The following is a 13,113-nucleotide window of genomic DNA, read 5'->3' on the forward strand; positions in this document are numbered from 1 at the left end:
AGAGTATTATTGTTAGGAGTGGGAGGAACTAGTCAGGAGTAGCATTTCCTATCTCTTCTGTGAGAGGCTGAATTAACCTTGTTGAAGTCTCTGCAGTTATTACATATGAATAGGAAATTCATGTATCTTTTTTTTTCACAGAGCATCATTAAAGGTGACATTTAAGCACAAGCAGAATGTTATTATGATATTTTAAATAGGTGAAAGTTTTGAGACATTAAGATAATTCACCTTCTTTATATCATAATATGTATTTCTTTATTTTTGAGAAAAGAGGAAAGAGAAGGAGAGAACCAGAACCAGAGCACCAATGTAGCATATGTGCATATTGTACACAGGACCTCATGTTTGAGAGTACTGGGCCACTATTAGAATTATTGAATAGATAGCCTGATAGCCTGGGAAGCAGCACAGTGGATAAACTTTGAGCACTCAAGCATGAAGTCCTAGGTTTAATCCCTGGTATTGCCTGTGCCAGAGTGATGCTCTGGTATTTTTTTCTCTCTCTCTTCTCTCTCTCTTTCTCTTATTATTAAATACATCTTTTTAAAAAGAAAATATTAAGTGGCCAGGTAGTGGTACATTTGGTTGAGAGCACGTTACCATATGCAAGGACCTGGGTTCAAGCCCCCAACCTCCATCTGCAGGGGAGAAGCCTCATGAATGGTGCAGCAGTACTGTGTCTCTGCCTTCCCTAGCCCTTGTCCACTTTTCTCTGCCCTACTAAATAGATGAAATTAAAAATGGAACATCATTAAGTAAATGATTTCATTCATTTACAAGCCAGGACAGACAACCTCTACTTTCCCCCTCCTTTATTCAGACATTATCATTGCTCTTTTAAATCTAAATTAATCGGGGGGGGGGGTGAGGGGAGGCAGCTGGTGCTGCATTTGGTTAGTTGCCAGGGACCGTGCAAGAATCCAGGTTCAAGCCCCTGCTCTCCATCTACAGAGGGGTTGCTTCACAAGCAGCAAAGCAGTTCTGCAAGTGTCTGTCTTTCACCTTCCCCTTCTTCCCCTCCTCTCTCAATTCAATTTCTGTCTGTCATGTCCAATAAAATAGAAAAATTAAAAAATAAAAAAGGCCGCAAGCAGCAGTGGGGTCATAGTGCCTGCACCAAGTCTCAGTGATAAACTGGGAGGCAATCATGTTAAGTGTGAGATAAGTCAGAAAGAGAAGGATGAATATGGGATGACCTCACTCATAGGCAGAAGCTGAAAAACAAGATCAGAAGGGAAAACACTAAGCAGAACTTGGACTGGAGTTGGTGTATTGAACCAAAGTAAAAGACTCTGGGGTTGGAGGGGGGAGGGTTCAGGTCCTGGAACATGATGGCAGAGGAGGACCTAGTGGGGGTTGTATTGTTATATGGAAAACTGGAAAATGTTATGCATGTACAAGCTGTTGTACTTATTATCAACTATAAAACATGAATTCCCCAATAAAGAAATTTTAAAAAAAAAGCTATTCCATACCTGAGGTCCCAAAGTCCCAGGTTCAATCCCACCATAAGCCAGAGAGGATAAGTGTTCTGGTTAAATAAAGTGAAATAAAATAATAAAAACAAAGAAAAAAATTTTAAAGCACTACATTGATTTCGGAGGGTTTTAATCCCTTCATTTATTAAAAAGTCAGGAGCAGGGGTCGGGCAGTGGTGCACTGGGTTAAGCACACGCACATAGTATGAAGCTCAGGGACCCATTCAAGGATCCTGGTTCGAGCCTATAGCTCCCCACCTGCAGGGCTGTCGTTTCAGCAGGTCTGCAGATGTCTTTCTCTCCCTTTCTCTATCTAACCTCCTCTCTCAACTTCTGTCTGTCCTTAAAAAAAAGAAAAGAAAAGAAAAGCAGCCAGAAGCAGTGGGTTCATAGACCCAGCAACTGGAGGCAAAGGGGGAAAAAATGGCAGGAGTGAAAGGTGCAGTGTTTCCAAGCCACCCCTCAGCCAGGCTCAGGGAACTGGCCTTCACTTTGGAGGTGGGGTGGTGGTGGATGGGAAGTGCTCTAACCACTGCACCCTTCTTGTCAGCTGAGGCAGGAGGTGGTGGCCTGCATGCGGAGAGACACGACCCTGGAGACGGCCCTCAACTCCAAGGCCTACAAGCGCAGCAAACGCCAAACCCTACGGGAGGCACGTATGACCGAGAAACTGGAGAAGCAGCAGAAGATTGAGCAGGAGAGGAAGCGGCGGCAGAAGCACCAGGTACTGGGTGGTCCCACACACCAGCCAGGCTCCAGCCTGACTCTCACTTCATTGAAAAACGCTGTGCAGTGTCTTTCTCTCTCTGATCTCTATCTTATTGTCTGGAAAACTCAGCCTGGAGTGACTGAAGCCCCAGTGATAATAATAATAATAATATATATATATGTATATATATGAAAAAGAGTGGGAAAGAAGAAAGAAACAAATTGAGAAAAGAAAAGAAACATCAGAGACTTAGGCCTGGGTTGTTATTTTTAAGACCAGACACTGCTCAGCTCTGGCTGATGGTGGTACTGGAGATTGAAACTGGGTCCTCAGAGCCTCGGGCAAGAAAGTCTTTTTGCAGAACCACTATGCTATCTCTTCAGCCCTATTATGATTATCATCATCATTATTATTTTCCCCAGAGCGCTGTTCACATCTGCCTGATGATGGTGGTGCTGAGGACTGAGCCTCAGGCGTGAGAGCTTTTTGCAGAACCATTATACTATCTCCCTAGCCTGGGCCAGAAATTTGTCAAAGATGGCAACCTAAGTCACAGGATGGGCCAGAAGGGCTGAAACGCAGACCACTCTGGGTGGTGTGGGTCACCTTAGAACTCAAAGGTTCTGTGGAGCTCATGCAGTCAGGCCACACAAAAGGGTGTGCTTTCTTAATTCACAGTCCTATGGGAAGGGCATAGGCAGGGTTCCTAGGGTAAAATCCTAGGAAGAGGGAGTTTGAGAGCAGTTATCTTTATGACAATAATGTGCAAGGACCTAGGTTCAAGCCCCAGGTACCCATCTGTTAAGGGGAAGCTTCACGAGTGGTGAAGCAGGTCTGCAGTTGTCTTTCTCTTTCTCTCTCTGCCCCACCTTCCACTCTGTTTCTCTTTGTCCTATCAAATACAAATAAACAAAACATTAAAAAAAATACATAGAGAAAGTTTTGTGGGCTCATCAGTGAACCCAGCTAGACATAACACAAGGACAAATACTTTAAAACACTCCTTTCTAGGTGTTTTGAAATATTTTGATGTCGGGTCATAATCCCACAAACTTGGTTTTCTCTGCACTCAATTTAGTACTCAGCTGAGCTTTGTTTTTGTTTTTGTTTGTTTGGTTTTTAAAGTTAACTTTCGGTGTAAAACTCAATACACACTTCCTTATTTGAAAACTGGGTCTGAATTATGGGTGGCAATTTTTAGCTTCATATAAACGTAGTTCCAATTTGCAGTTCTCAGGTATTCAAGGGAGAGTAGAAGAAATATTGCTTTGCTGACATTATTCTCTCTGGAAATACAGGGTCTCCCTGGGGGTTCTTTGGGAGCAGTTGGGTTTAAATTTCCTCTCTGTCATTTCACAGAACTCTCTAGGCCTTGGATCTCCTCAACTGCACGTGGCTATACCCTCAAGACCTCGGAGGCTTCTCTTCCACACACTGCACCCACACAGTCTTTGAAAGGTCTTTTTTCCCATCAGCATTCTACCCACTATCCCTGCCCCAGAGACACACCAGCACACCGATCCCAAAGTTGATGTAGTCTTCTTCCTTTATGTGCACAGTGACAGTTGCCTGGCATCACACTGAAATGCTGAAGATGTTGCAAAGTAGATTCAGATGTCCCTTCTCTCTCCTCTCTTTGGTTCCTTTAGGAATACCTAAACAGTATTCTACAACATGCAAAGGACTTTAAGGAATACCACCGTTCCGTGGCTGGGAAGATCCAGAAGCTTTCCAAGGCAGTGGCGACCTGGCATGCTAACACCGAAAGGGAACAGAAGAAAGAAACAGAGAGGATTGAAAAGGAGAGAATGCGGCGACTGATGGTAAGTGGTCCCCTCCCAGGCCCCAGAGGAAGCCAGAAAAAGGATGCTCCTGCCTCTCGGAGAATGTTTTCTTTTTAAAGAGTTATTTAGTTGTTTTACTTTTCTTTTCTTTTTTTTTTTTTTCCTTTTTACAGAGAAATAGGGAGGAAGAGGGGGAGGGGAAGAGAGACATCTGTAGCACTACTTCACCATTCCTCTGTAGCACTACTTCACCATTCCTGAAGCTTCCCCTTGCAAGTGGAGACCAGGGACTTAAACCCAGGTCCTTATGTATGGTAGCATATGCCTTCTAGCAGGTGCCCAACTGCCTGGCTCTGTTAGTGAGAATATTAAAGATGGTGTATTGGGAGAAGAAAACAAAAGCTGTTGACCAAATATATTAACACTTTTCTTTGAACTTCATGTGGAGAGGATGTAAATATCTTCTCTTTCCCACATAATGCATGCCACAAAGCTAAGGCTACAAATTATGATCACAGTATCTGTGTCCTTGGGTGGGAGTGCCATTTAGATGATAGCTTCTGCCATGTAGACAGCACCTCTATTTTACTGAAGTTCTGATAGTCTGGAAAGATGGCAATAGCAGTTTTGTGAAGACAATTTCTTCTTTGAGACTCATGACACACGTTGTGAATGAATAGTTCATTAGGTTGTGTCTTAGCTCTCCGAAGTTCTCTTTCTGGAAGCCTTTGGTATGTTTATTCATTATTTCCCTGGAAAATATTTTTCTCTTTCCATGTAAAAGGTGATTTTTTTTTTATTTTTTAGGTTTTTTTATACTTATTTATTTTTCCTTTTGTTGCCCTTGTTGTTTTTTATTGTTGTTGTAGTTATTATTGTTGTTGTCATCATTATAGGATAGGAGAGAGAGAAATGGAAAGAGTAGAAGACGTAGAGGGGGAGAGAAAGATAGACACCTGCAGACCTGCTTCACTGGCTGTGAAGTGACTCCCCTGCAGTGGGGAGCCAGGGGCTCGAACTGGGATCTTTACCCGGTGCTTGCGCTTTGCGCCACGTGTGCTTAACCCGCTGCGCTACTGCCTGACTCCCATAAAAGGTGATTTTTAAGCTGCTTCCGAAATGGTCCCTTTTTGGTGAGCGCCCCAGTACTGTCAAGGGCTATTCCTGGATTGTTGGATTTGCACAGTCATTTTTTAATGGATCTATAAACACAGACAGGATTTTTTTTTTTTTATATCATTGGCCTGCGCATCTGGGTTTATTGATCATTTATCTTTGCAACTGACCTCACAGTACACCGTGGATTTTAGAAAAGTGCCTATTATCAATAATGACCTGCAGACTCTGTCTGGGGCCTTTTGCCCAAATTCTGGATGGAGATAAAATCAGTGGCTTTAGCCCATAATTACGTCCCTAGAAATTTCCATGTGACACTGTATTTCTTGCTGACTGTATGGTTTGCACATTATTTTCCTTTGTGCTTTGTTGTTATTCTGGTGAGTAAACACTCTATTTTATTATTTTACTTATATTTACCAGAGCGCTGCTCAGCTCTGTCTTGTGGTGGTACTGGGGATTGAACCTAGGACTTTAGAGCCTGAAGCATGAAGGTCTTTCTGCATAATCATTATGCTATACCACCCCCCCCATAAATATCCTATTTTATTTTTTTAATTTCTTACAATTTTTTTGCTTTATTTTTGTATAATTTCATGAGTGATTTAATAATGATTTACAAGATTGTAAGATAATAGAGCCATACTTCTACACCGCTCCCACCACCACCAAAGTTCTGTGCACACCCCACCACACTCATACACTGGTAACCAACATGGTTCTCACATGCTCATAGTTAAAGATTGACTGTGGGAGTTGGGCGGTACTGCAGCGGGGTAAGTGCACGGATCGGTGTAAGGATCCTGGTTTGAGCCCCTGGCTCCCCACCTGCAGGGGAGTCGCTTCACAAGTGGTGAAACAGGTCTGCAGGTGTCTCTTTCTCTCCCCCTTTCTGTCTTCCCTCCTCTCTCCATTTCTCTCTGTCCTATCCAACAACAACGATGACATCAATAATAATAATGACTTCAACAATAAAACAACAAGGGCAACAAAAGGGAATAAATAAATAAATATTTAAAAATGTTTTAAAAGGATTGACTATAAATATATATACACATATATGCATATATATGTGTATTCTTTTTTCAAGTTCATGTGTTTTAATTTTCTATATTCTGCTCATGAGCGAAATCATCCCATAGTTATCCTTCCCTCTTCCTCTTCCTCTCAGATAAGGGTAACAGTGCCTGACTTCCTCAGGTATTCTCCAAAATCTCTTTCCTCACAGTGATGGTAGACACCCTATTCTTTGAGAACTACTAGGTGTTGCCATTCTATCTTGCCTCCTCTTTTTGTATGGGGAAGGGAAATGACTGTTCAGGGAGATTCCCATCAAGCTAGGGAGACCATCCGATAGTGATTTGAGCAATCAGCATCCAAATTTGTCTGATTCCATGAAAGAGGAAACTGTATTAGAACTTCAGAAACAGATTGGTTCGACACTAATGGTTAGGCATTTGCAAATCATTAATTTCTGCAATTAAATGATGAGATCTGCAGATAGCAGAAAAACTAGATTTTTTTTTTTAATCACTCTTTCTTCAAGTGAGCTCAAGCATAGCTCATAGCAATCAGTCATAGTAGTGTCTGAGGTGCCTATAAATATATGGGCCGAGTGGCAGCCACACTAAGGGAAGAGGCAGACGATGTAACGAGTGGCGCCTTAGACTTTTTTTCTTAAAAAAAAAAATTTTTTTATTAGTGATTTAATATTGATTTACAAGGTTACAAGATAATAGGGGTGTAATTTCACACCGTTCCCATCACCAGAGTTCTGTGTCCCATCTGCTCCACTGGAAACTGCAGTTATTTAATGTCAAAAGTATGGCTGACTTTATAATTATATATCTATGCCTACATCTACATTTATACATAAAGGAATTTACTTTTGTATTTGGTGGAATATAGTGTTTCAGTTTCATTCTTCTGCATGTTTCAACCCATTGTTTCCAACACCATTTGTTGAAGAGACTCTGCTTTCCCCATGTAATAGTCTGGGCCCCTTTGTCAAAGATTAAATGTCCATAGGTGTGGGGGCACTTCTTCTTCGTCTTTTTTTTTTTTTTTTGCCTCCAGGGTTATCGCTGGGACTCAGTGTCAGCACTACGAATCCACTGCTCCTGGAGACTTTTTTTCCCCTTTTGTTGCCCTTGTTGCTTATCTTTGTTATTATTATTATTATTATTATTATTATTATTATTGCTGTTGTTGTTGGATAGGACAGAAAGAAATCTAGAAGAGGGGAAGACAGGGAGAGAAAGACACCTGCAGACCTGCTTCACCACCTGTGAAGCAACTCCCCTACAGGTGGGGAGCCGGGGGCTTGAACCGGATCCTTAAGCCGATCCTTGAGCTTTGCACCATGTGCGCTTAACCTGCTGCGCTACCACCCAGCCCCCCCCCCCTTACTTCCTTTCTAAGTCATACCTACACCTATTATTACTTTCAGGCATCCTTCTTTTTCCCACTTCTCTCTCAGATAAGAGAAACAGGGCCTGGCTTCCTCTGGTGTTTTCCATGTTCACTTCCCTTTCATTGATTGTATAAAAACAAGATTCTTGGTGACAGATGCTTCAGGTTCTGGTGGAATGGGGGTACATAGCCCTGTGGCCATCTTCCCTTAACATTTACCCCTCTGGGAGTATGGACCAAAGTTCTTTATCAGGCACAGAAGGTGGAAATTCTGGCTTCTGTAATTGCTTCTCTGCTGGATGTGGACGTTGGCAGGTCAATCCATACTTCCAGCCTGTTTATTTCTTTTGTGGGGTAGAAGAGCCCAAACTTTTCTGTTGGGGAGCTGCTACTTGGAGATTTTGCAGCTTCTTCCCATTCCCCATTGTTCTTCCAGGATGATATTGTTACAATGCCCTTTCATGGACACATATGCAAATCACTTCTCTTGAGAAGGCTTGACCCCCACCTTACCCTTATTCCATTTTGCCTAACAGTGTTGCTTAATAGGACATAGAGCTGGAAATTTGGAGGGGGGTGAGTCTGTTTAACTGCTCAGCTATATCAGATGTGACCTGAGCCTGTAATCAGGAACCAGGATGTATCAAGCCCTCTTCGCCAATTGTGCCTTTTCTGTCTTTTAAGCTTATGAAGTGATTTTTCAAATTATTGGACTCCCTGCCTTTGGAGGCACATCTTGAAAAACTTAGGAATGAAAGGGGATTATGTCTTCAGTAAGTCTTGAGTGTGATTTCAAGACCCTCCAATCAATGGCATACCCAGTGGAGCACACACATTATAGTGCGCAAGGACCCAGCTTCTAGTCCCCGGTACCCACCTGCAGCACGGGAGCTTCACAATTGGTGAAGCAGTGCTGCAGGCATCTTTCTCTCTCCTTTTTAAGTTAATTTTATTTATGTATTATTGTGCAGATACAGTGAGCAATTGAGAGGGAAAGGTGAGAGAGGGATAGAGATAGACCCCTGCAGCCCTGCTTCACCACTCGTAAAGCTTCCCCCCCTGCAGGTGGGGAGCAGGGACTTGAGCCCAGGCCCTTGCACACTGTAATGTGAGCACCTAACTAGGTATGCCACTACCTGGCCCCCATCTCTCACCTTCCCTATCTCCCTCTTCCCTCTCAGTCTCTCTCTAACCTATCAAATAAAAATGGGGGCTAGGGGAACCTTTCCAACTTAGGATTGATGGGAGAGTAACAATGAGATGTGTTACCATGAATTTGTTTTTGTTGCTTGGTGTTGGTTATACAAGACCATATCCATCTTTCTTTATATTTTTGTTCATATTTGAAAAATCCCAAGACACAGAGATGAACTTCACATGATGTGTTGTCACATTTTTCGTCATGTTAAACCCAGAAGAGAGCCTTCAAGATAGTGCATCTGGACAGTGAGGTGCTTTGCCATGTATACCACTCAGGTTCCAGTCCTGGGGGATGCTTAAGTGCTGTGGTGTCTCTTTCCCTCTCTCTCTTCGGAGAGACTGCCTTAGCAATGACAAAAATAAAAGAAAGAAGGGTGTTTGTTCAATCACACCCCATAAATGGTATGGTCACATACCCTCACTGTGACCCTGCATCTCTGAGGACACAGCCACTGAATACCCACATGCTCTCTGGGTCCCAGGTCATCTGGGCTCCCCTGCCTGGATACCCCCCAAAACACACACACACACACACACACACCATAGCATGGTGAAAGCCCATAGCATGGCAGAGGGAGGGTGGGGGACTGAGTGAGAAGGGAGTCTAGGCCAATTCTCATAACACTCTTCTCCCCTCGACAGGCTGAAGATGAAGAGGGCTATAGAAAACTGATTGATCAGAAGAAGGACCGGCGCCTGGCGTACCTTCTGCAGCAGACAGACGAGTATGTGGCCAACCTCACCAGCCTGGTGTGGGAGCACAAACAGGCCCAGGCAGCCAAAGAGAAGAAGAAGAGGAGAAGGAGGAGGAAGGTGAGTATCCTGGTGGTGGCTGAGGCTGAGTCAGGGACCAGGTCAAGACCTTGGATAACAAATGCCCCTCCCTCCCTTAATAGATACTCCAGATTATTGGGTTGCAGGCACAGTTTATGCTAATGGAGGAGGCTGAGTGCTGGATGATCTCACTTATAGGTAGAGTTTAAACACAGAGAGGGAGGGTTCAGCTCCTGGAACATGATGATAGACCTAGTGGGGGTTGTATTGTTATGTGGAAAAGTGGGAAATATGCATGTATAAACTATTGTATTTACTGTGACTGTAAAACATTAGTCCCCTAATAAAACAAACAACAACAACAAAAAAAAAAAAACAACCAGAAAGGTAGGGGGCCAAGCAGTAGTGCACCAGATTAAGTGCACATAATAGTAGGAAGTGCAAGGACATATGCAAGGATCCCAGTTTGAGCCCCTGGCTTCCCACTGCGTTGGGGTGGGGTGGGGGGTCATTTCACAAACACTGAAGCAGGTCTGTAGGTGTCTATCTTTCTCCCTATCTTCCCCTCCACTCGCAATTTCTCTCTGTCCTATCCAAAAAATAAAAATAAATAAATAAAGGCCATAGAAGCAGTGGATTCATAGTGCAAGCATCAGGTCCCAGCAATAACCCCAGAGGCCACACACACACACACACAAACACACACACACACACACACACACACACACACGGGGCGGGTGGGTAGGGGAAAATGCAGGGTGAGATACCATTTCACCTCTATGATAATGTCATACATCAGAACCCACAGTAACAAGAAATGCTGGAGAGGTTATAGGGGCAAAGGAATCTTCCAACACTGTTGGTGGGAAGTAAATTGGTCCAACGCCTGTGAAGAGCAGGCTGGACAACTCTCAGAAGGCTAGATATGGGCCTACCTTATGACCCTGCAATTCCTCTCCTGGGGAATTTCCCCACATACCCATCCAAAATGAACTGTGTATACCCATGTCCATAATAGCACGAATTTTAATAACCAAAATCTAGAAGTAGCCAGGTATCCAACAAATGAGTGGCTGAAAAAGTTGTGGTATATATACACAGTGGAATACTATTCAGCTATTTAAAATGATGAATTTGCCTTCAGCTCATCTTAGATGGAGCATGAAGGAATCATGTGAAGAGAAGGATGAATATGGTATGATCTCACTCGTGGACAGAAATCGATAAATAAGAACAGAAAGGAGAAACAGAAAGCAGGACATGGATTGAGTTTGGTGTACTGCACAAAAGTAAAGGACGCTGGGAAGGGGATTGCTTTCAGTTCTTGGTGCATGATGGTGGAGGAGGACCTAGACTGGGGTTAAGAGTGTTTTGCAGAGGGAGTCAGGTGGTAGCACAGCAGGTTAAGTGCATGTGGCACAAAGCACAAGGACTGGCATAAGGATTCCGCTTCGAGCCCCCAGCTCCCCACCTGCAGGGGAGTCACTTCACAGGTGGTGAAGCAGGTCTGCAGGTGTCTTTCTCTCCCCCTCTCTGTCTTCCTCTCCTCTCTCTATTTCTCTCTGTCCTATCCAACAATGATGACATCAGTAACAACAACAATAATAACTACAGCAATAAAAAAACAAAAGGGAATAAATAAAATATTTTTAAGTGTGTTTTGCAGAAACCTGAGAAATTTTTACACATGTACTGTATTTACTGTAAATCATTAATTCCCCCCCCAAATAAATTAGACAAGCTGTGATCTACTGTAACAGAGTCAGAGACTCTAAAGAGGGAAGGAGGGGGATGGAATAGAAGATGTATAGAGAGGGCATCAGGAGCCCAGTGCTTCATGGCGGAGGAGGACTTAAGTTGGCAGACTTGGTGCACAGTCTCTCATCATGGGGAGACAAGAACCTGTGAGAATATCTTGTAAATAACTCTTCCCCACCCTCCAATAAAGTGGTTTTACAAAACCTGAATAGCTTTAAAGACTGTACTTGGGACATAAACATGCTACCAAGGACAAGGACTTAAAGAATATATCTATCAAACCAGAACAATTCATATCCTGTTTTCCATTGTCCATACATTTTTTTTCTTTCCATTTTATTGGATGGGACAGGAAGAAATTGCAAGGGGAGGGGAAGATAGAAAAGGATAGAGACAGACAACTGCAGACCTGCTTTACTATTCATGACTCCTTGTATGTGGTAATATGTGCACTTAACCAGCTGCACCACCACCCGACCCACACATTTTGTTTAAGTAACCAGATTCCTAGGAAACTGGAAAAGTTGGCCATACATTAGTGTTTTGTTAGTATCATTTGGAAAAGGGCTGGGATAAAACTGGAGTGAAAATTAAGATGAAAATACTGTGTTCATTGAAAGCTATCCCAGCGATTATGAGAGAGGGCTTCTTGGATACTTGGGAAACATATTTAAGCCTATTTGACAATGATACCAAGCTTGTCATACTATGTGCAGGTAAGGAGTTGAGTCACTACAGAAAACAAAGTTGGATAAAGTACATCTGTTGTTGTGAGAAATGCAGAGTAAGATGGAAAATGCCCCCTCTGAATAAAGTGTGTGTTGATTGACTCACGGGTGACATGCTGAGCGCTGGATCACAAAGCCTCTTTGAGGCCTAAGTATTCCGGTCATATTTTTGCTTGATATTTTGTTTTCAAAGTAGACTCTGAGTGGGCTGCACACAAACATGACTGGCTGGGAAGTCTTTGTCAGAATTGCCAAGACTGAGGGCTGGTGGCATTTAATCATTTATTCTTTACCCTTAATAATTGAACAAAATGTTTTTCAAGAAATAATTAATTTCATGGCTCCTGAATTCTCGTACCTGTTTCATAATTAAGGAGGAGGAATAAATGATTGAGAGCGCTCCTCCTTGCACCTGATTTCTTTAGTGTGAACTGGCTTCCCCTTATTGTGAAGTCGAACAGGGATGACTCAGGGCTCTGAGCAAGAAATCTTGTTGGTGCGGAGTACCTCATTTTCTTGTCAAGGTAGTGTCATAGACTCAGAATTCCAGCTCCTGAGTACACACACACACACACACACACACACACACACTTCGAGAGCTAGTGAGTATGACAAAGGCACAGGGAATTCTGTAATACTCCCTGTGTGGATGCCATGTAATGACAATTTCTATTTTCCCTCACCCAGGGGGAGATTTTACAGAGCTTGTCATAAAAGGTCACTGTTAGCATTTTTAGGACTGAAGTTCATATTCTGTGCTTCTTTGAATTAAAAAATTAACAGCCGGTGGTTGGACAGTGATGCACCTAGTTGAGAACACATTACCATGTGTTAAGGCCCAGGTTCGAGTTGCTGCTACCCAGCTGCAGAGGGGATGCTTCACAAGCAGTGACACATGTCTGCAGGTGTCTGCCTGTCTATTTCTATCTCCTCCACACTCAATCTATCTCTGTTCTATCAAATAAAAATAAACACAATAAATAAATAAAAGGGGAAAAAGTGGCAGCCAGAAGCAGTGGATTTGTAGTGCCTTCACTGAGCCCCAGTGATAACCTTGGTGGCAAGAAGGAGGGGGAGGAGAAAGAGGAGAAGAAGGAGGGAAGAGGGAGGAGGAGGAGGAAGAAAAATAGCTTAGATTTGTTTTTATGGCT

General features: G+C 43.1%; 1 protein-coding gene across 8 annotated transcripts in view; it reads left to right on the plus strand.

Moving 5' to 3' along the window:
* The window catches only part of SMARCA2 (SWI/SNF related, matrix associated, actin dependent regulator of chromatin, subfamily a, member 2), a 277,308-nt gene that overhangs the window by 63,973 nt on the left and 200,222 nt on the right, over positions 1-13,113 (plus strand). For all 8 annotated transcript variants that reach the window (XR_009552039.1, XR_009552040.1, XM_060199759.1 and 5 more), the window contains exons 7-9: positions 2,032-2,205; positions 3,840-4,013; positions 9,345-9,515. Coding sequence is in view for 6 of the 8 variants with exons in the window: in XM_060199759.1 (XP_060055742.1) it covers positions 2,032-2,205; positions 3,840-4,013; positions 9,345-9,515 (519 nt within the window). In the remaining 2 variants the exon portion in view is untranslated. The remainder of the gene's footprint in view (positions 1-2,031; positions 2,206-3,839; positions 4,014-9,344; positions 9,516-13,113) is intronic.

The sequence above is a fragment of the Erinaceus europaeus genome, chromosome 10 (assembly GCF_950295315.1).
Source record: "Erinaceus europaeus chromosome 10, mEriEur2.1, whole genome shotgun sequence".
In the NCBI taxonomy this organism is placed as follows: Eukaryota; Metazoa; Chordata; class Mammalia; order Eulipotyphla; family Erinaceidae; genus Erinaceus; species Erinaceus europaeus.